Genomic DNA, 22,950 nt, shown 5'->3' with positions numbered 1-22,950 from the left:
AATGTCAATATCAGAGCAAGTTAAAGGCTTTATCGGAGTACCAATTAATATTAGATATTTTACTTTACTCCTTGGGACTCCCAAATGTTACTTAATCCATTTAAGTCCTAGTAATTAAAGGGATAAACTTTTAACAAGTAGCTGACACCAATTAGATGCCAAGCCTATGGATAGAGTAAATAAATGAAATATATATCTTTACCAAATACTTAATAATAAAACGAATAAAGAATATTTACACATATACAAATCATGCATGTAACTTGACATAGTAGTTAGGTAATGCATGAAATACTAAAATTTCCCTGTTGCTACAGCTAAGAAATAATGAAAATGTTCCCCTTAAATTACGTTTGTTCATCAGCATTCTTTTTTTTTTTGGGTTCATAGATCATGTTTACACTTTTACAGATAGATGGAGAGAGAGATTTAAAATTTATTGGGCAAGCTATTAACTGAGATCCACCTATTCTCTGTAGTTGATAGAAGAAGGATCATCAATGTAAAAATTTTTTAAACTTCTTTAATTAAGTTAATTAGTTACTATAAGCATATATATATATATATATATATATATACACTTTGTCTGCATGGAGTGGCGTGGCCATGATAATATTCAATTTGTCTGTTGCTTTGGACCACTGCCATGTGTTTGCTTCGCATAATTATTTAATATTCTCATACTTAATTACAAAATACTTTTTCAGTTCTGTTCCTGTGTGTATTAACCAAATCACCAAACATAACTAACCTTATTGCCTCTATTTATATCCGGCCACTTCCTTTCCTCTTCTCAAGCATATATAATACAGCAAATAAATCTCTGTTTCTTTTTTTTCAGCTTGGTCTCTGGGGATGAGGATGAGGATGAGCTTGAGCTCTGAGCATATTTATATATCTATAGTAGCATCATATCGTGAACCAGCAGCAGTTGAAGCTGCCAGCATGATCTAAACTTCCTTCACTGTCAAGGATAGATCGGATCATGTGGTAGCTTCACCTGTTGATCGGATCACGAATTCATCACCTCCTCGTCATTTTTCTTTGCTGCCTCATTATCCCACTATCCATGAGTAAGTGTTTTGTTATTTTTTTTCCCTTTTATTAATTTCCCCGCCTGGGTGCCAAGTATTTACTGTTGTATAATATGTGCTTATTTTTATATTTCTTTCTCATGATGATGCAATCTGTTCTTTTAAGTTTCTTGCTTTTTTTTTAAAGGGTTTTGGTGATAACTCTTCAACTTGAGATCACAAGTTGTTTTTTTTTTTAAAAAATTAATTTCAATAGGTTATTTTACTTGTCCATTCTAGTGCATGACTGCAAATTGTAGTTGGTCCAAATGAGCTAGCATACATAGTTAAAGAAAGACCCATCTCTTTTTAAATTTGTTAAATATTAATTGGAGTCTTGAGCTTTGCAATGTTTATGGACAAATAATATAAGTTAAGAAACAACTGGCATATCCTTATTCGCTTTTTAATATCGAACTATGCTGGGGAATCTTTAATCTTAACAGGGTAAAGATATCACTGTTAGGGTTTCTAGTGACAGAATTTCTCCCGCTTAAACCTGGTTGGTGCTTTTAAAGATCCCATCTTATCCCTCATGCACAGAGCCTTTACATTGTCTTTTTTTTTTTTTTCCCCCGCCCTCTCTTTCTTTCTTTTTTCTTTAGTTAATTTACCCAAAAAAAATTATTAGCTATGATCTCACAGTTTTATATTTAATTTGAGTTATATCGGTCTTGACGATGAATAATTTACTCACGGAATCATATATGAATATTTAAACCAGTGAAAAAAGAGAAAGGAAAAAGTGAAAAAGCACTTCAAACTTTGATTCTTATAAATGCTAAACCGTTTAGGTTTATTTTTCATTTTGATTAATAAAGTCTCTAGTTTATTCACACCAATTAGGAAGGTGCCCATGTACACGTTAAAGGAAATAATTAAGTTTCTACAAAGATTGAACTCTAAAAATTAGAAACTTTTAGCTTAATGTTACATAATTATATGACTCCTCTTTCATTACTCTTTAAGGATGTTATAAAACAAAGAGATTTTGAAGATAACGCATATTTTAATTGGGATTTTCGAGAGCAATCCCGTTGAAAATGACTGTATATTGAGAATATATTTTTAAAAAAATTTAATAAAGAATTTCGATGAGACCTCCCCTTCGAAAATTAGTTTGAGAATTATCAAAAAATTTCTTATTTTTTATTTTAATTCTTTCGACCTTTTAATTCATCTTGTTCTGTTGTTTTAATAGTCAAAAACTCATTTTGTTGATAAAAATGCACTAAAAAGAACATGTTCTAAATTTTTCCCCCAAAACCACTCCATTAATTCAATAAATTTTTATACTCTCATATCTCCATTGAATTTAATCATGCAATCAAGTGCTAAACATCATGAGAGTGCGTCTTTTTTAGCATCAAATCAATTTGTTGTATTGGTGGTGTAATTGTTATGACTTTGGTAGTGAAAATGAAGAACAATAGCAAGTGTTAGAATAAAAAGCTCTCGATATTTCTAATTGAGCACATAATGCGCATTAAACAATAACACATATAAGTTGTTTGATGCAATGTCATGGCATAGGCCTTATTGTGTATTCGTTTGACAAAAAATTATAGAACAAAGCTTATTTAGACTTTCTCAAAAAAATTCAAAGACAAATAATAATAAGGATGAGATTATTTGAATCCATCAAAATGCTTACAAAACTCATTTATTAAATAAGCATAGTATGAAATTTTTAAATTAAAGTTTTTTTACTTTATAAACCCAATTCAATACATAAAATTACCATTATTAAACTAAATTAGCCTGCTTTCTCTTACCTTTTTCCTTTCCCAACTCATTTTCTAACGCCTTCCTTCATCTTTTCATTTCTCTGTCCTCTCTAATCTTTTATTCGTCATGATATTATACCCAAAATCTTCCATGTTTTATTTATTTTTTAAAATTTTATTTTCTTACAGTAGATTTGTCTCCACTGAATTTTAAACGTATTGTCATAAATGGTGTCATATCTATGCAATAGCAAAAAACATATAAAAAATATTTATTTTATAAAGTAAAATAATTACTTAGAAGAAATGATTAGTTGAATTCAAGAGGGAATTTTACAAACACTAAACTTTTGGGAAAATATAATCTAGATATCAAACAATTTTTACAAACACAAAATACGTAACCAAGAGGTTGTCGGCCAAATTTTCTTTACTTGAATGAATAGGTTACATGACGTATCTTTTGGTATTTTGAATAATCTAAGCATAATCTTATTGTATTGATTTTTCACATTGGTAGTGCTTCCCAAATGTTTGGGCTTGATTTATTTTCAAATCATTAGAAGCAAATCTCCCTCGCAATGTTATGCTATGCACACATGTTTAGAAAGAGGAGATTTTATCACCCGAATAATGGGTAATTCTTTGTCCTATTGATCTGATTTAAAAGTAATTAAAACAAGTATGGCTAAATACGTGGCTCGTCATAGTATCACATGTCAATTCGGCTGAATACATAAAATCACATCCCAATTTTTCTTTTTTTTTAGGCTTTTGGAATCTGGTTATAGATACTATTTTGAAGAAATAATTATGCTTGATTCTATTTACATGAAATTGGAATTCGACAGCTCTTCTTGTTTGAAAGCTAAGTCGGGCAAGAGAATCCACTCTTATTATAGTTTTGTAAGCTATACCGTATTATATCAAATAGAAAAGGACAACTGATTCGATTCTCCCAACTATTTTTCTCGAGAATTCAGCTTCCCTCATCAGCCATCAAGAGATTTCTGGGCGAGGGTCTGATACCTTGCTACTTATGGCTGATTTCCCTCCCTTTTCTATGCTTTTATTTTTCTTTTTTTTTATATTTTCACGCTTAGGTTCCCTTGTGACATGTGTAGGCATCTAGGATGATGGTTGGTAACAATATTTTAAATGAGGATATCCACCAATAACAATTAGTAGTAGAAATAGAATGACAAGTTAAAGTTTTGTCCAAAAAAAAAAAAGAGATTGGATGAATAGTTTATTACTATGCCTGGTTCGAGCCTTCACGGGCTCCTCACCGGATGGAGTAGGTTTTACTCAAATGTTCAGGATTTGTGCTACTATATAACAAAATCAACGTATATCGTTTGGGTTTTAAATATCAATTAATATTTGGCAAATAATAAGCAGTTTTGAATCTTGCAAGTAGCAATACTTGCCCCTTCTACTGTTATTTCAATATTTTTTTCTTTTTTCTTTTTTTATACAAAGGGGTTCTAAAAAGGAGTTAGGGTAAAACAAAACAGGAGTAAGCTACCTCATATATGTCATGTTGAAAATAATCGATGATGCCAGAGGAGGGTTTGGGAACATTATAGAGCATAGTTTGCTAATTAGCCTCCCTATAAACATGATTAATACTAATGTGCCAATCACGATTAATAAGATCTTTAACGGACCTAATCAATTGAGAAAATTCATTAGCTGTTACCGTAGGAGTAGTGAGCAGCTGAGCAATATAGAGGCTGTCAACTTCAACTTGTAACCATCGATCCTTTTCTTTTTGCCTTTTAACGTAGGGGCTAATTTTGGGTTGTTTGGGTCAACTTTAGGAAACTCAATGGTTTTTTAGATTAAAGATAAAAATCTTTGGATATTTCTATGTATTTTTGTAGTTAATATGAAAACGAAAGTACAAGTAGCAATACTTCCCCCTTCTACTGTTATTTCAAGCTTTTTTTTTTTTTTTTTTTTTTTACATAGGGGCTAATTTTGGGTTGTTTGGGTCAACCTTGGGAAACTCAATGGTTTTTTGGATTAAAGATAAAAATCTTGGATATTTCTATGTATTTTTGTAGTTAATATGAACAAGAAAGTATGTGCATTTGAGGAAACATTGTGTTACTCGACCTGGGAAAAAATTGGGTGGGTCTATATGCACTCTAAAAGTTATTTTGAACATTTTATTATCATACACACTCATTTATTAATTTTAAAAAATGAATTATACTTTGTACACCCTTTAAAATGTCAAAAATATCCTCACTTAATTTTCTTTAAATTAATTATCTTTATTTACTCTCTACACACTCAAAAAATTTCTCTAAACACTCTTTTATTATTAAAATTTAATTATTCGGTTCTATAATAAATTTCACCAATAAACAAAGAATGATAAATAACAAAATAGGAGCAACTAACAAAACTCATCAAAATATTTTACCTATAAAAATATCGTGAGAAATAAATATTATAAACCAAATAAATAAATCAATTAAACAATATAAACTTGTTTAATATCATCATAATATAACTGAAAAAGAAGTAATTAGAGTCATACAAAAAATAATTAATCTTCCAAGCAAAAATAAATCAAGAAATTTATTGAGAATTGCCGTCAACATCTATTATTATTTCTTTCATAGCTACTTTGCCACCAATTATTTCCTTGAAATGTTGCATGAGGAATGCATATTGTCTCCCATCCTTTGGCACAAAAACTATGAAATCTTTACCAATTGACTGCTAGAGGTGGGATAGGATGTCACCTCATGATTGATAGATTTGGCAAAGAATAAATGCACGTTGCATTATTCACATTTTGTATCAGCAGAAAATTTTCCTCTATAATAAGTTAATAAAGTACCAACCTAAAACCAGAAGGTAAGCAAAGTTTGAAGTTTCCAATGACGATAGTATTCAGATTCTATTTTGCAATCAAAGTCTAATTAGGGTAACAAATTGTAAAATATTTACTCAATACTAAATTGGAAAATGAAACTCGCCTCATATTTGATAAATCATTAGTATAATCCATTAAGTATTCTGAATTAACATTGAAAGTTTGAGTTGAAGCTATGTCTTGCAAATAAAAAGTACAATTTAACTACCTAACCATTGAAGCCATGTGCTTATAAACCACTTATGACAAAGAGGGCAACATCATGAACTATTCATTCATTCAAAATAGAGAAAATCAGCAAGGGGGAAGAACAAGGAAGAGGGTTGATGATTGTCATATATATCTTTGATCATTAAAGATTTTTTGTGTTGTAAAATAGAAAATCAAAAGGATCTCACATCTCATCAACATTAAATTCTTAAGACATATTGAGTTTTCTCTATAAACTTTTGTTTAAGGTACTTGGAAGAAATTAAAGTTTAAAACGGTAAGAAAATCAACCATTGATTTCGGTGTCTAAATGCATGTTCAGATTAATAATACTATATACGCTCATAATAAAGTATCCTTAATAGTAATTTATATTATAGGTATTTTTGTAGTAAAAAATTTATAAAAATATGAGTGTTCAGAGAAAATTTAAAGGTGCATATAGCCCCACCCAAAAAAATTAAAAACAAAAAGTAATGTTCCGTATTCAATAAATTATCGTTTTGAAACTACAATCACTAGAAAAGACAATATGCGTCACAAAATCTAGTCTTAAGAATATACTTTTTTGTGAAGTATTGCCCAATGATAATCCTATGATATTTCTACTCAACTGTTTAAAGTTTTGTTAGTAAAATTAACTAGTACTCCCCCCTCCCCCCAAAAAAAAAGTTTAAAAAGTTATATCTAAAAATTGAAAAACCATTTATTGTTTTACATTAATTTGAAATTTACTTTTTTCGCCCTTGTGAATAACATTACAATTGACTAATATTTACTATTATAAATCTACAAGAACCTACTGAAATTAATGTAACTATGCACTAAATTTAGTGTACTGGGTAAATTCTCAAATTTCTATAGGAAAATTAATGTGAATAATCAATGGCTGCCCACAAGAATACTTAAACTCCAGACCTCAAGAATGAGGCGTGGAAGTACCCCATATTCCATAATTTGCTCAAAAGTCCATAGTAAAATTAAATCCGAATAGTTTTCCTCAAATAAAAATTAACTATAGGAGCAGCTAATACAAAACGAACTTTTAGTGTTTTTCTTTTTTGGAAATTAGGATTTTCAATTTTAAATAAACATTAATTCGGAATAAACACTTTTATTTTTAAATTAAAACAATTAGAAATACACTGAGCCTTTACGCTATATTTAGTTGGAAGAAAGAAGGGGAGAGTAGAAAAGAAGAAAAAAGAGGAGAGTAGGAAAAAAAGAAGAGTAAGGAATTCAATTTCTGTTGTTTGATTTGACATGAAAATCATAGAAAAAAGGAATTAAGCCTTTTTTACTTGGACAATTTTTTACCCTTTGTGTTAAATTTTTAATATTTATTATTGAATATAATTTAAAAAGTACAAATATATTTAACAATTTAAAAATCAATAATTTTTATGTTTCATTCTCAATGATCGAATTACGTAACATGTTATGATGGTTTATAGTACTTTTAGTGCTTTTTATTGGAAGTGCTCTTGCCATGATTTACGACATGAATATTATTGTATCCACAGCTCAGAAAATGAAATAATAAAAACTTAAATAAAAACATAATTTTTTTAATATAAAAAAAGGATAAACATAATTAACATGATGACACACAGGAAATTCATCATGAATATCAATTGTGGGAAGAAATGAATAAAAAATACTGCTATCTTCTTTCTTCTAGCCAAGTCATTGTAATCTGAAAGCTTAGGATGAATGTGATCAACGATCTCTGGCTGCATGCATTGACGTGGCTCGATTATACCTTATGGTTCCATCATCTCCACCAGCTGAATTAAATTCAAACTGCAGTTGGGATGCAGCTGAGGAAACAGAGCATGTCTTATGTAGATATACAGATATATATATAAAGAATCACTACTGATATTAGCAAACACAGTTAAGCACAAGTCATTCATTATTGTAACCAATAAAACAAAAAGAAAAGACTGTTTAGTTATATCAACAAATAATTCCACAACCAAAAGAAAAAAATAAAAATAAATCTTTTAACAGTGTTTACGTTGAAATATCTATTAAGTCATCACTAATTTTCAGCTGTCTCTTTTAACAAATCAAACCTCACAGCCTTCTAAAATCAATCAAAATTTCCAAATTAATATCTATTAAGCCATCACTAATATTAGAAGTGAAAGACCAAGTTTTTCAAAGGTGAAACTAGATACAAATTTAGACAATTTATACAAGCCAGCTAGCTTTTGTTTACAGAATATTGAATCAAGGACTTTGACAAAAATTGCTAGCCATGTTGCAATTATTATCCAGTTCTCAGTGGATGATCATACAATGTCTCTAAATTTTAATTACTTAAATGCACCAAGTATTATTATCCAACTCTCAGTCCGTGAACATACAACGTTGGCATTTATCACTCACCATTAATTTTCTCACTTTTTCTTTCAAATTAATGCACCATTTGAATCCAATAGAGCAATATATTCACTGCTGACTACGCTAATTTCAACTCAAGCAGCAGCACAAAGGTGTTTATTTGGAAACAGCATATTTGCATGTCCATTGCTAGCCTTAGCCTAGCTGCTGTTTCACTGGCATTTCACCAGATAATCAAATTGAATTAATATATACAAATATATTCATTTCTTTTTCAATCAATTGGTCAATAATACTTCATTTTTCAATCAAAGGATAGTCCTAATGTTTTCCAAAAAGTCTCAAGTAATGGGGCCTTGCTGGGCTGAAAATGATTTATATCCTCTTCCTAGGCCTAGAATTACTTTCAATGTGGGTATTATGCTGAGTGTAATAAGTGAAAACAGCGACTAACAGGGTTTAATTACTTTTAGGCCAATAATTTTAGAAATATTAAGCCCAAGAGGCATAAAGCAATAGAAAGATAAAAAGGAACCAGGCAGTGGCTGGCTACGTTAACATATTGGACATTTCTATGGGGTATTGGTAGTTCAACTTTTAGCAATTATTCATGAAATAATCCCCATCTGTTGATAAACTAGTAAAAGAAAATGTTGTAACTGATAGAAAACAAAAGTAGGCAATGGAATAAAAGCTAAAAGAAAAAGAAAATTAAAAAGCTGGACACTTGTACTCCTAAAACCGTCCATGATTCTATATATACACACACGTAAACTTCCCCAGAAAGGTAGCAGAGATTATTACCCTTCGTCCTGAACCCCATCTCCTTGTCATGGTTGCAAATTGAAAAGGACATTCCCAGTTAAACTAATCATCATAATCACGGCATCTAGTTAAACATGAAAATTGAAGATTAAGTTGATGATCAATAACAACCTTCCATGAAAATTAACTTGCACAATTGACCATTAATTAAAAAGCAACAGAACAAGAGATCATATTCAAATTATAAATGGGCTGCTATTTACGTTTTGTCAACTCTGAACAGTAAGCTACGAAATAAAACTTAATCATCCATAAACAACATAAAACAACAAAATCTACAACAGCGACACAAAATCCCACGTCTGAAATAACAAAAACTAATCCAAATTCAAGCAACAAAAGACTCAGTAGCCCTCTTCAAGTCAGCAATACCATCAAAATAACCAAAGAAACAAAATTAAAATGGATGAAAGGGATGAGAAAGCTCATACGATTCAAATGTCGTCGCCTATAGCAATGAAGGTCTTTGTCATTGGCTTGGAGCTCATCGGCGAAAGGTAATAAGATTCAAACGCCGTCCCAATAGCTGCATTTCGCCGGTGATAGCTGCCGATAGTTCAGATAAGAGAGATGCTGAACACGAAATGCGAATTAGGGTCATATTTCATTTAATTTGGTTAAAGATTGAAATACGAAATTAATATTTAAGGGTAAAATGGAAACTCACTCTATTTAAATGAGATTCCCTCCCTCGTCATCCTTGCTAATCAAAGAGGAAAGTCAATTCCTCAAATCACAGAATTTGGTTTCAACAGTAAATTGTTGCAAACCGACTAGAGGAAACTTCTTAGGAAACTGAGATTCTTTCCTTTCCAGGCTTCTCTCCTGCCAACTGAACATAGCCTTAGTTTATCGGGATACGCTGCTGTGAAGAAATGAATTTTGTTTTTGGGACCTCAGTGCAAACGAGAGAGAGTTCGTGGATCAGAGTGCTGATTGACTATAGTTTAGGGGTCATTGTGCAAATAATTTTGCTGACGTGGCTAGCGTCGCTAAGGTTGCTAAGTGTGTTTCTAGAAAATTTCAGGGCTATTGGATAGCGCCTAGTTTTTTGAGTTGTTTCTCAACCAAATTCAATAATTCTTGTTTTCTTTGAAAGTTTGTAATCTCTTCAGTAAGGGTGATTGATTTATAATCGCTTTGAATAATAAAAAGCATGTTGTTTCTACTTTAAACAATGAAACTTGTTCATTGTGTTTTTAGTTTCTTCTTTGATATGATTGATTCTTTCTATGTTCTTTACTTTAATCTTGTGATCTCTTTGAGCAATTTTTTTTTGGAAAACCATAACAATTAGTGTCAGAACCTAGATTTACCCTAGTGAAATATGTCTCTTTCTAAATTAGACATTGAGAAGTTCATTATTATTGGTGATTACTCTCTCTGGAAATTGAAGATGAGGACATTGCTGATTCATCAAGGGCTTAAGTCAGCCCTAGAAGAAAAAGAAGAAGATTTAGATAGTGCAACAAGTTCTAAACCTAATGAAAAGAAAAGGTAGATTCTTAACAGAGCACACAACATATTGATTTTGAATCTTAATGATGCAATCTTGGGAGATTTTAAGGGAAACAACAGCCTTAGTATCTGGAATAAAGTGGAGGCTTTATGCTTAAAGAAGTCATTGGCTCATAGGTTATTCTTAAAGAAGAGGTTGTATACATTTTCCATGAAAGAAGGTATCTCAATGCAAGATCATATTGATGTTTTCAACAATATCATTCTTGATCCTGAAAGGGTTGAAAATATCAAGATTGGTGGTGAAGACAAGGCTTTTTTTTTTTTTTTTTTATTGAGCTCACTACCAAAGTCTCATAAGGGCTTTGTTGACACCATGTTATATGATAGAACAACCCTTACGTTAGAAGATGTGAAGGTTTACTTGTGCTAAAAAAAAAAAAAAGATTCAAAAGCCTTTTTCATGAATAAAGCCTTCACATTTAGGTAAGGGTTGTTCTATCACAATGCCAATCTACTAGTTGCATCAAATGGAGAGATTAAAGCTTAGTAAGTTATTGACTCTTGGTGTTCTTTCCAAATGAGTCCTGATAAGAGTCTTTTCATGAATTTGAGCCTACTGATGGTGGTAGAGTATTGATTAGTAACCACAATGCTTATGAATTATTAGTATTGGTACTGTGAAAATCAAAATGTATGATAGAACAACGAAGACTCTAGAGTATGTAAGGCATATGTCTGGACTAAAAGAGAATCTAATTTTTTTAGGCATGCTAGATAGCTCGAGGTATTTCTTTAAATCATACCACAGTAGTTTAAAGATAATGAAAAACACTGATGTAGTGATGAAAAGTGTCAAGAAAAATGGGCTCTATGCGCTGGAAGGCTTATTTGTGACTATGTTATCTACTCTGCATATTGAACCTAATGTTGACAAAGCTAAGTTGTGGCATCTAAGACTTGGCCACATAAATACTAAGGGCATGCAAGAATTGAGCAAGCAGGGGCTAATGTACGTGTATGGTGATAAAATTAAAGAGCTGGATTTTTGTGAAAATTACATCTTTGGAAAGGCTCACAGAGTAAAATTTGAGAAGGGATTGCATAAGGCCAAGAATGTAATTGGAATATATGCATTCTGATCTATGGGGGCTTGCTCAAGTTCCATCATTAAGTAGTGGAAAGTAATTCATGACTTTAACATACGACAACTCAAGAAACATATAGTTGTATATAGTTAAAACAAATGATCAACCTCTTCAGAAGTTTAAAATATGGAAAGCTATTGTTGAGAATTATATTGGTTTACAGGTGAAGGTTTTAAAGACTGATAATGGGCTTGAATTTCATAATAAAGAGTTTGATGATTATAGCTAAATGTGTGGAATTATCATGCACAAAAATGTAAGGTGTCTGCTAAATGACTTAGTTGAGAGAATGAATAAGACTCTCATTAATAAGACAAGATGTGTACTAGTTAACTCCAAATTACCAAGAAGCTTTTAGGAAGAAGTTTCTAATTCAACTGGTTACTTGGTGAATATGAGTCTTTCTGCAGCCTTAAATTTAAAGACACTAGAAGAAATTTGGGATGATTTCCCTACAAACTACAAATATTTGAGAATTTTTTATTGTCTAATATATGTTAATGTGAAGCAAGGGAAGCTTAATATAAAGGCTCTAAAAGGGTGTTTGTAGGATATCATGAAGGGGTTAAAGGGTACAAAGTCTGGTATAAGATTACTCACAAATGTATTATTAATAGAGATGTGACATTTTATGAGGAAGTAATAATCAATGATAAAGATACTGCTGTCTTTGATATGAGTCCCTATACTAATGAGTTAATAAAGGAAATCACAATTGTGAAAGATTCTAAAATCGAGGTAAAGTCATCTAGTAGCAGTGATAATGAAGTCCAAGATAAGGATGTCATAAAAGGCTTTCAAGAAAGGTCTGAAGTGGATGAACTAAGAGCATCTGAAATTGATTTACAAAATTACCAACTAGCAAAGGACAAAATCAGATTAAAAGACCTGCCAAATATGCATATGTTAGGATGATTGCATGTGCACTCATCAATGTAGAAGATATTGTAGTTGAAGAGCTTAGGAACTACTCAGAAACAATTAAATACAATGATAGTAGCAATTAGATAAAGGCCATGTCTGAAAAAATGGATTCCTTAATGAGAAATCAACCTAGACTCTTATTCCAAATCCAGGGAATAAGACACTAGTGAGTTGTAAGTGGATTTTTAAAAGAAAAGAAGGGATTTTAGATGCAGAGGCTTCAAAAATCAAAGCAAGACTAATTGCTACGGGATTTACACAGAGACAAAAGTGAACTTCAATGAAGTTTTCTCCTCTATAGTGAAACACAACTCTATAAGGATATTGTTGTCTATGGTGGCTTTGATTGATTTAGAGCTAGACCAAATAGATGTAAAAATTGATTTTCTACATGGGAATATAGAAGAAGAGATTTTTACATTTGGGGTTTGAAGTAAAAGGGAAGGAAGATCATGTTTGTTTGTTGAACAAATCTCTCTCTGGCTTTAAACAATCTCCTAGGCAATGTTATAAGAGGTTTGATGAGTTCACAAACTCAAATGACTATTTCAAAAGCAATTATGACAGTTGTGTCTATTTTGGTGGCTTAAATTTAGGTAGAGCAATTTATCTTCTGCTATATATTAATGATATGCTGATTGCCAGAAAAATAAAAGTGGAGAGTGAGAAGCTTAAGAGGCTTCTGAGTGGAGAATTTGAAATGAAGGACCTTGGTTGTGCAAAAATGATACTTAGGGTGGACATTATCAAAAATAAAAGCAAAAATACCTTGTTTGTCAGCCAAAAGAGATGCATTAAAAAAGTTCTTAACAAGTTTGACATGCTAGATACAAAGCCTGTTTTGACTTATTTGGGTCCGCAATTCAAACTCTCCAAGTTACAAGCACTTTCAACAAGACAATATAGGTTCTTGGTGGATAAAGTACTATATGCACAAGAAGTTGGAAGCCTTATATATGCTATAATTTGTACAAGGGCTGACATTTCTTATGTTATTAGTGCTATCAGTAGGTTTATGAGTGATCATGGTAAGGAACACTGAGATGCAATTAAGAGATCATGAGATGCCTTAAAGGCAGCTCAAATCATGCTTTAATATATGGTAAAGCAAAGCAGGATGATGAGATAATTGTGGGATATATTGATTCTGACTTTGCTAGGGATTTGAATGGCAAAAAGTCAATATCAAGTTATCTAATCTTGGTGAATGGTTGTCTGATCAGCTGGAAAGCAAGCTCATAGCCTACTATCACTTTGTCATCTACAGAAGTTGAGTTTGTTGTTACTATTGAAGCTATAAAAGAAGCAAAATGGTTTAATGGGATCTTAAATAAACTTTAGTTAGAACAAAAGACAGTTACAATTTTTGTGATAATCAAAGTGTCATTCATCTCATTAAAAATCAGATTTATCATTAGAAGACTAAGAACATTGATGTTAAACTTTATTTAATAAGAGATGAGGTAGCTAAAGGTGTTTTGGTAGTATCCAAAATACATAATGATGTTAACCAAGCTGATGTGCTTACCAAGGTCATCTCTGCTACTAAGTTCAAGTTTTAAGTTGATTTGATAAGAGTTAATAGTCGGTACTTGTTAATTACTTTGTGCAATTATTGTGATAATTGTGTGCTTGATTTTTTTTTTTTAGCAGCTTTTGTGGTTGAATGTCAAACTATATCATATCAGTAAAGTGGAGACTGTGAATAAATGAATTCTCTTTATGGGACCTAAGTGCAAACTAGAGAGAATTCATGGGTCAGAGTGCTGATTAACTACAATCTAAGAGTAAGTGTGCAAATAATTTTACTAACGTAAGTAATGTCGTTAAGGTTGTGAAGTGTGTTTTTGGAAAATTTCTAGTAATATTAAGAAAGGTTATTGCACAGCACCCAGTTTTTTGGGTTCTTTCTCATTCGTTTCTTAACCAAATTTAGTGGTTCTTATTTTCTTTAAAAGCTTGTAATCTCTTCTATAAAGGTTGATTGATGGGTAGTAAGTTTCAGTAATAAAAGGCATGTTGTTTTTCCTTCAAACAATGAAGCTTATTCATTGTATTTTTAGTTTTGTTCTTTGATCTTGTTGATTCTTTCTTATTCTTTACTTCGATCTTGTGATTTCTTTGAGCAATTTTGTTTGCAAAACCATAACAGCTACTGATTCACGATCCTCTTCTCTTCTTCAGTTCACTTGCATTTGTTGATCGTCTTTTTGCCAATCATCGTCATGTGATTTTTTGGTGAATAAACTGAGGCTATGATCATAAGACATGAATAACAATTGCCTCTTGCCTGTAATTAATTGTCCACGTAAGTATTGCCCATCACTAATTATATTCACTCAAAGTCGCATGTTTTTCCTTTTTGGCTGGGTTTCTTGATTCATACTCGTTTTAATATGTAACAATCGTTCCTTGTTTGTTTGATTATGCTTATTTGTTTAGTTGTTTATCGTTGCTTGTGTTAAATTATTTGAATTAGTATTATTTGAGATAAATCATAATTCTTTTATTTATTTATTTTTTTAAAAATGTATATTTACAAAACTCAAACTCTTTCTTTCTCTCTACGATTAAAACTCTTTAACCTAATAATCGTATAAAAGTAAAGAATTCTAAGGTTTTCTTTTATGCACGTTTTAAATAACTTTTGAGGTAATTATCTTTCTTTAGTACATATTTTGTAATATTATGTGTTTGATGACGAATGCATGTATTGTTCTTTTTATCATGAATGATTAGTTAAGCAATATGAGACATGAGTGTTGTGATTTGAATACTATTTTCTCTTTGTCTTTGATTCAATTTTTTCCACGAAAGTTACCATAGAATTAAACTAAACATTCTAAGGCATTCACTGATAAATTTTGTGCAAAGAGATTTCAAGTAATTAATTTGTTGTGAATTTTTGAAATTAGAATAGTAGTGCTAGAAAATTTCGATTTTCAGCAGCATGTCTGATTATGTGATTTTTCTGTCTATTCCAATAATCTCTGAAAATTATGTTGATTTTTATGTTTAGTCTTTATTATGTCTACTTGAGTTAAAAGTTTAAATATATTATTTAGTAGGAGACTTTATTTAATGTGCTTGTATGTAAGAGGCCTTGTATTATTTTACAAGGTGGGCCTTTATAACATTAACACTTTTGGTTTTATTTTTTAATTTAAATCAAATTTGATTTAATAGAATTAAAAATATAAAAAAAATTAATATGGAGCCTATGGTTTATACTAAATAGAGATATAAATAGAATTTTTTTCTCCACAAAAAAGACAGAGGAGCCACAATATCCAGATCAGAGAAAAAGAGTTTTTCTTTCTAATTTTGAGAGGAATTTTTCTTTTACTACTTGCTTTTAGTGGTGAAAAAGGGGCCCACGCGTCAAGTGCATATCAAACTTGAGTCATAACTTGGAAGATCATTGGTAACGGATCGTGATCTAACAAGATTGGTGGTGACGGATCGTGATCTAACAAGAGTGATGGTGACGGATCATGATCTGCGAGCCTAAATTATTTCAACAAAAAAGAAAATGTACGATATCTGGATTATGGTAATTTTTTATATTGTATGAGAATTGCAATCCAAATATTTCCGATGTAAAATATTTTTAAACCAACAGAATAAGAGCTCAGTTACTTTTGGGATTAATGTTATGTTGATAATCCAAGAATAATTTACTTTCCTTTGAGATGATTTTTATCTGAGGATATGTTATTTTAGAATTTATTTTCTTTTGGAGGTTTTGGAACATTTATCATTGGATGTTATTTTGGTGGGTTTACAAATGAGATTGATGAAATACAGTTTCACTTCAATTCCACTATAGTGCATTGTTAGTAGAATTGATGTGTTACACAATATACGCTATTACACAATATACATTATAGTGCCTTCAATTCCACTATAGTGCCTTGTTAGTAGAATTGATGTGTTACACAATATACGCTATTATAAGCTCTAAATTATAATAAATATATAGAGAGAGTATAATTATATCTTAACTGTATTAAACTATCTTTTAGAAATATTTCTAGTATCTTGGTTTGTTGCATTTCAAAAGCACACTGAAGGTGACTAGGACTTTTTTACCTTCACACGTATTTGTAACTTGTGGAGAACTTGTCACGATCCTTAACCTCGAATCCGGAGGGGTAAAAACCTGCAAAAGACACTCCGATGCCCAAGTTAGTTTTTAATTAAAATTAAAGAAAGAGGAAAAATGGAGAAGATAAATTTCTCTCTCTAGATATGAACAATGTTCTTTTTAGAGGTCAAAGACCCCCTTTTTTTCATAGAGATGAGTATATATTTATAGATGATGAATGATGTGGATTTAGGAATTTGCTTTGAACTTTCAATCTAACGACATGTGTCACCCATCATGCATGTACACTTAGAGGCGAATATGATCTAGGGAATTATTCCGGCCTTATATGTTTCCTTATTTGTATGACATTTGGATGTGATTTCCTTAGACTAATGGATTGCGGAATTAATTCCCCCCTCTTGCCATTTTTATAAATTCTAGAAGAATTTTTACCTTAAATGTTTTTCCCCCGAAATAACTTGGGTGTTATTTACTCTGTATTTGGGAAGGAAATATGAGGCCAATGATGAAGCGCCACGTGTCGATATTCAAAACATTAGCTTACCTTGGGTATCTCGGGTACCCTAGGCACTCCAGGGGTACCTCGGGTACACCATGTAAAGATGTAAAAAGTCTTCGTAAAAATGTAAAGGGATATGTCGGCCCTAGCCCTGGATCTTAAATATATCGGTTTAATACGTGTTAAAAATAAGGAATCAGCAAGGAAATCTCGTGCTGCAAAAGAGGAGATAACCGCCTGTCACGCCAGCGAATCTGCCAAAAGTTTGATATTATGACAGTTGGGACCACCAGCTTTTCCTGCTACACCTGCAAAATTACAACGGAATTGCAGAGGTACGCGAGACCACTCAATTACGCCCAGCACATGCATACGCCACAAACTTGCTCTCCACGCATATTTTTAAAACGCCTAAGCCGCCATAAGTATGAAAATAAGAATATTCCTGACATAACAGCAGGGAACGCCACTAAAATAGCGCCAGGTGGCATGGCGATCGAGGTACACTATATAAATACTCAGGTTTAATTTTTATCAAGTAAGTTAACACACACACCACCAAAAACTAGGGTTTCTTCAACCTCAAAACCTCCATTACCGAGAGCTTGCAAGCTCTCTAACCTGAAATAACCCAACTCTGACTTGAGCGTCGGAGTGTGGTCGTCGGCCACCCTCGGCTCCACCTCTGATCTCTTTTTTGGTTGTTTCGCAAGTTTAAGGCGAGTTTCACCAGCCCTCCGCACCTGAAGTCATACCCCCTTCATATCCACCACCATCTCAATCTTCCTTCACTCCACAAAAAACCTAAACAGCCCGCACGTGCCGAGCAAGCGAGGTACCCCGCTCTCCGACAAAAATATAAATTCATTGTTCTTGGGTTGGTTTTGTGATTTTTTATTCATTGACCCAAAATCAGCCGCAAACACTCTGGAATATCTTTTATTATCTTATAAGATGGACACGTGGCATGGTTAGGTGGCTTTTGGAATACGGCACCTACACACACTAAAGAAAACTTGCTCCGAAAGTTTTGAGAAAAATGGGTTGCATTTGGTTGTTCTGTTGAATTTATTATTGGTTGCGTTGCAATTAGTTATACAAATCAGAACAATGCTAATAATTCGAAAAGGTTAATATGAACAATCTTGGTTGGGAGATGTGGTTTATGGATGCTACGATGTCAAACAGCGAAGAAAAATCCTTAAATTGTAGCCAAGCCAACTCGAAACACCAATATTGTCGGACTGCCCTCTTTTAAGTTGAAAAAGATAACCATATTGGTACATGATAGAATTAGTAAATACTTGTACGAGTATTTATAATTTGATCAGATTGATGTACATTTGGAGTGTATGATACTCTCAATTGTGAGCCTCACAGGTCAGTTTCTGAATTGATAATGGCACACATGAGAAGAGTTGCATTCTCAAGTGGCTCAGGGCAGAGCTTATGTTTCTATTTTGATTTCACAAAAAGAAAGATACGCTCAATCCTGAGCCACCCAGGGATATAAATCTTCCCAGGTGTGACCTTGGCGGTTCAGGACCTCACCATATACCTCATGCTGTTCCGAGCCTGAAGGAAGATGCTTCTTTGTGGTAGATTGTTTGCTTAATCTTTGTGAATATCAATCTTAACCGCTTGAGGTAACTGAATATTGGTTTCTCTGTAACAGGTATAAACTTCACAAAGATTAAGCAAACAATCTACCACAAAGAAGCATCTTCCTTCAGGAATCTTAACCGCTTGAGGTAACTGAATATTGGTTTCTCTGTAACAGGTATAAACTTCACAGCCCAACCAATTGGCCATGTGAAGGCTGCCATTGCGATACAAGCTAACCATTGCTGCCAATTCAACCTCTCTGTGTCAGCAAACTTCTTTAAAAACTCCACCATCACCACTTGAAGAACTACAGTTATCCCGATGATTCCAAGAAACAATTTGTTCTTGTGAATGCCTTTGAATACATTCCTCTTCTCCAACTTCCTTGCATTGAATTCATTGAAAACTTGGCAAAAAACAAAAGTGTTGAAAATCAGTGTATCGTTTACTTCAGGACTCACGTTGAAGATGGATTCACCTTTAAATTGTAAGATCAGTAGGATTGTTATCTGATATAGAGCCTGAGATAGAAGATTTCTCCACATAATGTTAGTTATAAGGGGTTCAGTGCGACCCACGGGCGGCCTTTGCATTAGCTCATCAGTTGGCCTGTCTGTAGCAAGAGCCAGAGCTCCAAGTGTGTCCATGATGAGGTTCACCCACAACAATTGAACTGCTGTTAAAGGAACTTCACCAGCAGAAACAGCCGCTATGAAGTTGATCACCAGGGCTGCAACATTAACTGTTAGTTGAAACTGAATGAATTTTTGGATGTTGGTATAAACACATCTTCCCCACCTTAGAACGGTGGCCACTGAAGTAAAGTCATCATCCAATATGACGATGTCCGAGCTTTCCTTGGCAACCTCAGTTCCTTGAATGCCCATGGAAAGTCCTACATCAGCTTCTTTCAAGGCTGGAGCATCATTTGTGCCATCTCCAGTGACTGCAACAACATGGCCTTTCTTTTTCAAGCACTGGACCATTAGAAGCTTGTCGAATGGAGAAGATCTTGCCATCACTCGGATCTTGTCAACCTTCTGAATTCTCTCCTCATCTGTATAGTTGCGGAACTCTACACCTTCTACCACCTCCCCCTTTTCCACTTGCTGATCCAACCTTAGAATCCCACATTCTGTGGCTATAGCTTTTGCCGTGAAAACATTATCTCCTGTGATCATTTTGATTTCTACCCCTGCTGATTGGCAGGCTTCTACAGCTTTCTGCACCCCAGGTCGACACGGATCTTTGATACCAACTATCCCCAGCAAGGTCAATCCTTCTTCTTTGAGCCTTTGGCGGGCCTTTACATCATTGTTGTATGCAGTTTCTTCTTCCGAAACTTGTTTGTAAGCAAAAGCAATGCATCTAAGGCTACTGGCTGCCATTCCATGTATTATATTTTCCATTTGGCTCCTGCCATTTCCATCCATGGACTTGATCACTCCATTGCTCTCATAATAATGAGAACACATTGCTAAAATTATCTCAGCAGCTCCTTTCCAGTGTATATGAGTTGTGTTATCAGCTTTTCTCCTAATCAAAACTCCACTTCTTTTCTTCTCTGAGTTGAAGGTTTCAACATGGAGAATGGAGTATTTTTGCTTCACTTTATCCATTTCCATACCCATTTCTAGAACTGCCCAAGAAAGAACAGCTTTTTCGGTTGGACTACCGGAAAATTCGGCTACTGATGATCCAGGTTTCAGTTTGCTGACGCTGCCAGTTGTGTTCAAACCGACTCCTTGGTGGAACAAATCACGAATACTTGAGGCAATTTTACAGTAAGTTTCTTGTACAATGGATTCTTGACCAAGCCAAAACTTGGTCACTTTCATCTGATTTAATGTCAAGGTGCCTGTTTTGTCTGTACAAATAACTGTTGCAGAACCCATTGTCTCACAAGCGGGAAGTTTCCTTACCATTGCCTGATCAGTCATCATTCTCTTCATGGAATAGGCAAGAGTGAGAGTGACAGCCAATGGTAAACCTTCCGGGATTGCCACCACCACAATGGTGACTGCAGCGGCGACAATGCTTACAACAGCATTGAAAACATCATCTATGTCTGTGTTGCTACCGTTATACTCCTTAATTCCATTTTCGCCTTTTGTATTCCCCGTGAAATAACGAGCTAATAGAACTACAAGCACTAGGAAAGCCACTGCAAGGCCTACTTTTCCAATAGTAGAGGTTAGTTTGTCAAGCCGAGCCTGTAATGGAGTTCTTTCATTGGAATCACTTGATATTGAGCTCATCATTTCTCCCCACGCAGTATTCATCCCCACGGACACCACAAGCATTTGAGCATACCCATCTGCCACCTTTGAACCGGAGAACAAGAATGGATTATTCGTTGAATCTACTTCAACATGGTCACTCTCTCCGGTCATGCTTGACTCATCAACTTGCAAAGAATGTCCGTCCAAGAACAACCCATCAGCCGGAATTTGGTCTCCAATTTTGAGGAAGACAATATCTCCAACTACAAGGTCAAATATGGATATCTGCAGGCGCCGGGCTTCTCTAACAACTTCAACTTTGATGTTGTTACTTATTTTTGATAGCTTGTCAAACTGTCTTGCCTGTCTGAAGTTACTAAAAGCAGAGACAACAATAACCAGAAAGACGGCTACAAAGATACTTCCGCCTTCATACCAACCTTCTTCTGCCCCATGTTCTTTGATGCCAAAACCAAGAGACAGGGCAGCGCATACGAGAAGGATTAGAATGGTGGTGTCTTTGAAAGCTTCCAGCACGAAATGTAAAAGCCCTTTAGGAGGTGGCTTATGATAAGTGTTAGCACCAAAGAGTTGAGACCTCCTACTGACATCTTCATCATTGCCATTGATTCCGTATTCAGGATTTGTCCCAAGAGCGTTGGCCACGCCTTCAACTCCTCCAAGAAGGCTGAGGGTATGCGAGTCTTTGTTCTTCACCATTTCGGCGAGTCTTATTCCATCCATATCAGGATCAATGGAGTTGGAAACAAGTTTATTTGCCTCATCATGAGAGCTGCTAGGCTCAGGCTCAACATCAAGGGCAATGTAATCATGACTTGTCAGGATTTCGGCTGAGAGAAGCCGGCCTTTGGGTAGAACAGAAAGCATAGCACGGAAAGAATAGATTGTCCAGTAGGCAAGGCGCCATCGCTTCTGAGCTTTTGTGAGGGTGCTGGTGGTGACGTTAATGAGCAATGTGCTGCAATTATAACGTGGGATTTTAGTGTCAGACATGGTTACTTCTCGATGAAGTTGGTTGGAAACTATATACTTAAACCAGTCGAAGGGAAGAATTTTCTAACATGGATAGCTTACTTCTCAATATATAGATCAGGCGGCGACAATGAATAGTTCGCAGAATTTCAGAAAGTCTTTAAATTGTAAAAGCAAGCAATTCCAAGGCTTTTAAAAAACACAGAAATAAATAAATAAATAAAACTAGTGGTACCGTGTACAACTGGGGCTACCGTAGACTTTTGAGCAATTTTTAGTACTGTGGAATCTACACTGTAAAATACTAATATTTATTGTCAAAGAAATCCTCCATGATTAGATTCAAGATAGTGCAATTCGAATATTTTTCTTATGCCAGGTTAGATTTATCTTTGAACATATGAAAGAAAATCAACATCTACTAATACACATAAATACACATAAGAGTATCTTTGGGATTATTTTATATTGTCGAATAAATAATTATTTAACAATCTAATACCCAATTTTTCAAAATTGATTTCTTGAAAATCTTATTATCAAAATAATATATTTTTGTATTAAATTTTGAAAGTTATTGGGAGCTTGAAATTGAGATTTTTTTAGAATCTGATTTTGTAATGTATAGTACCAAATTATACTCATCTCAAAATCATATTCCAATTATACTCTATTAAAAAAAAGTTAATTTAGTTATATATAAAATTTTTAACTGAAAAATAAAATATAGCATCTACCATTGTCGGTAATTTCCTCTAGTGACATCAATGGCTTTCAACGAGTTACTATTTACTTGAAACCACCAATTCGTTTAGATTCGAAATTGTTTGCCCTACAGAACAAAGATGAGATTGTTGGTGAAATAGAATTGGAAGTGATGCACATCCCTCCAATATAGAACGGCCACTACAAT

At 33.5% G+C, this 22,950-nt stretch overlaps 1 protein-coding gene, 1 long non-coding RNA gene and 1 other non-coding gene across 3 annotated transcripts; 1 reads left to right on the top strand and 2 right to left on the bottom strand.

Annotated features, from left to right (window-relative positions):
- The first annotated feature begins 922 nt into the window (after positions 1–922).
- MIR167D (microRNA MIR167d) lies at positions 923–1,009 on the top strand. Its single transcript, NR_161501.1, has one exon. It is a non-coding gene; the product is annotated as a microRNA MIR167d (primary transcript).
- A 6,446-nt stretch (positions 1,010–7,455) lies between these two features.
- LOC102617390 (uncharacterized) lies at positions 7,456–10,097 on the bottom strand. The gene is made up of 3 exons (XR_370844.4): positions 9,745–10,097; positions 9,509–9,650; positions 7,456–7,723 (listed from the first exon to the last, which is right to left on the bottom strand). It is a non-coding gene; the product is annotated as an uncharacterized LOC102617390 (long non-coding RNA).
- An 8,356-nt stretch (positions 10,098–18,453) lies between these two features.
- LOC102616894 (calcium-transporting ATPase 12, plasma membrane-type) lies at positions 18,454–22,330 on the bottom strand. The gene has a single exon (XM_006479572.4). The coding sequence runs from the start codon at positions 22,056–22,058 to the stop codon at positions 18,924–18,926; it is 3,135 nt and encodes a 1,044-aa protein (XP_006479635.2). The 5' UTR covers positions 22,059–22,330; the 3' UTR covers positions 18,454–18,923.
- Between the last annotated feature and the right edge of the window lie 620 nt (positions 22,331–22,950).

Source organism: Citrus sinensis, chromosome 3 (assembly GCF_022201045.2).
Source record: "Citrus sinensis cultivar Valencia sweet orange chromosome 3, DVS_A1.0, whole genome shotgun sequence".
Taxonomy (NCBI): domain Eukaryota; kingdom Viridiplantae; phylum Streptophyta; class Magnoliopsida; order Sapindales; family Rutaceae; genus Citrus; species Citrus sinensis.
This window is presented reverse-complemented; position numbering and strand designations above follow the sequence as displayed.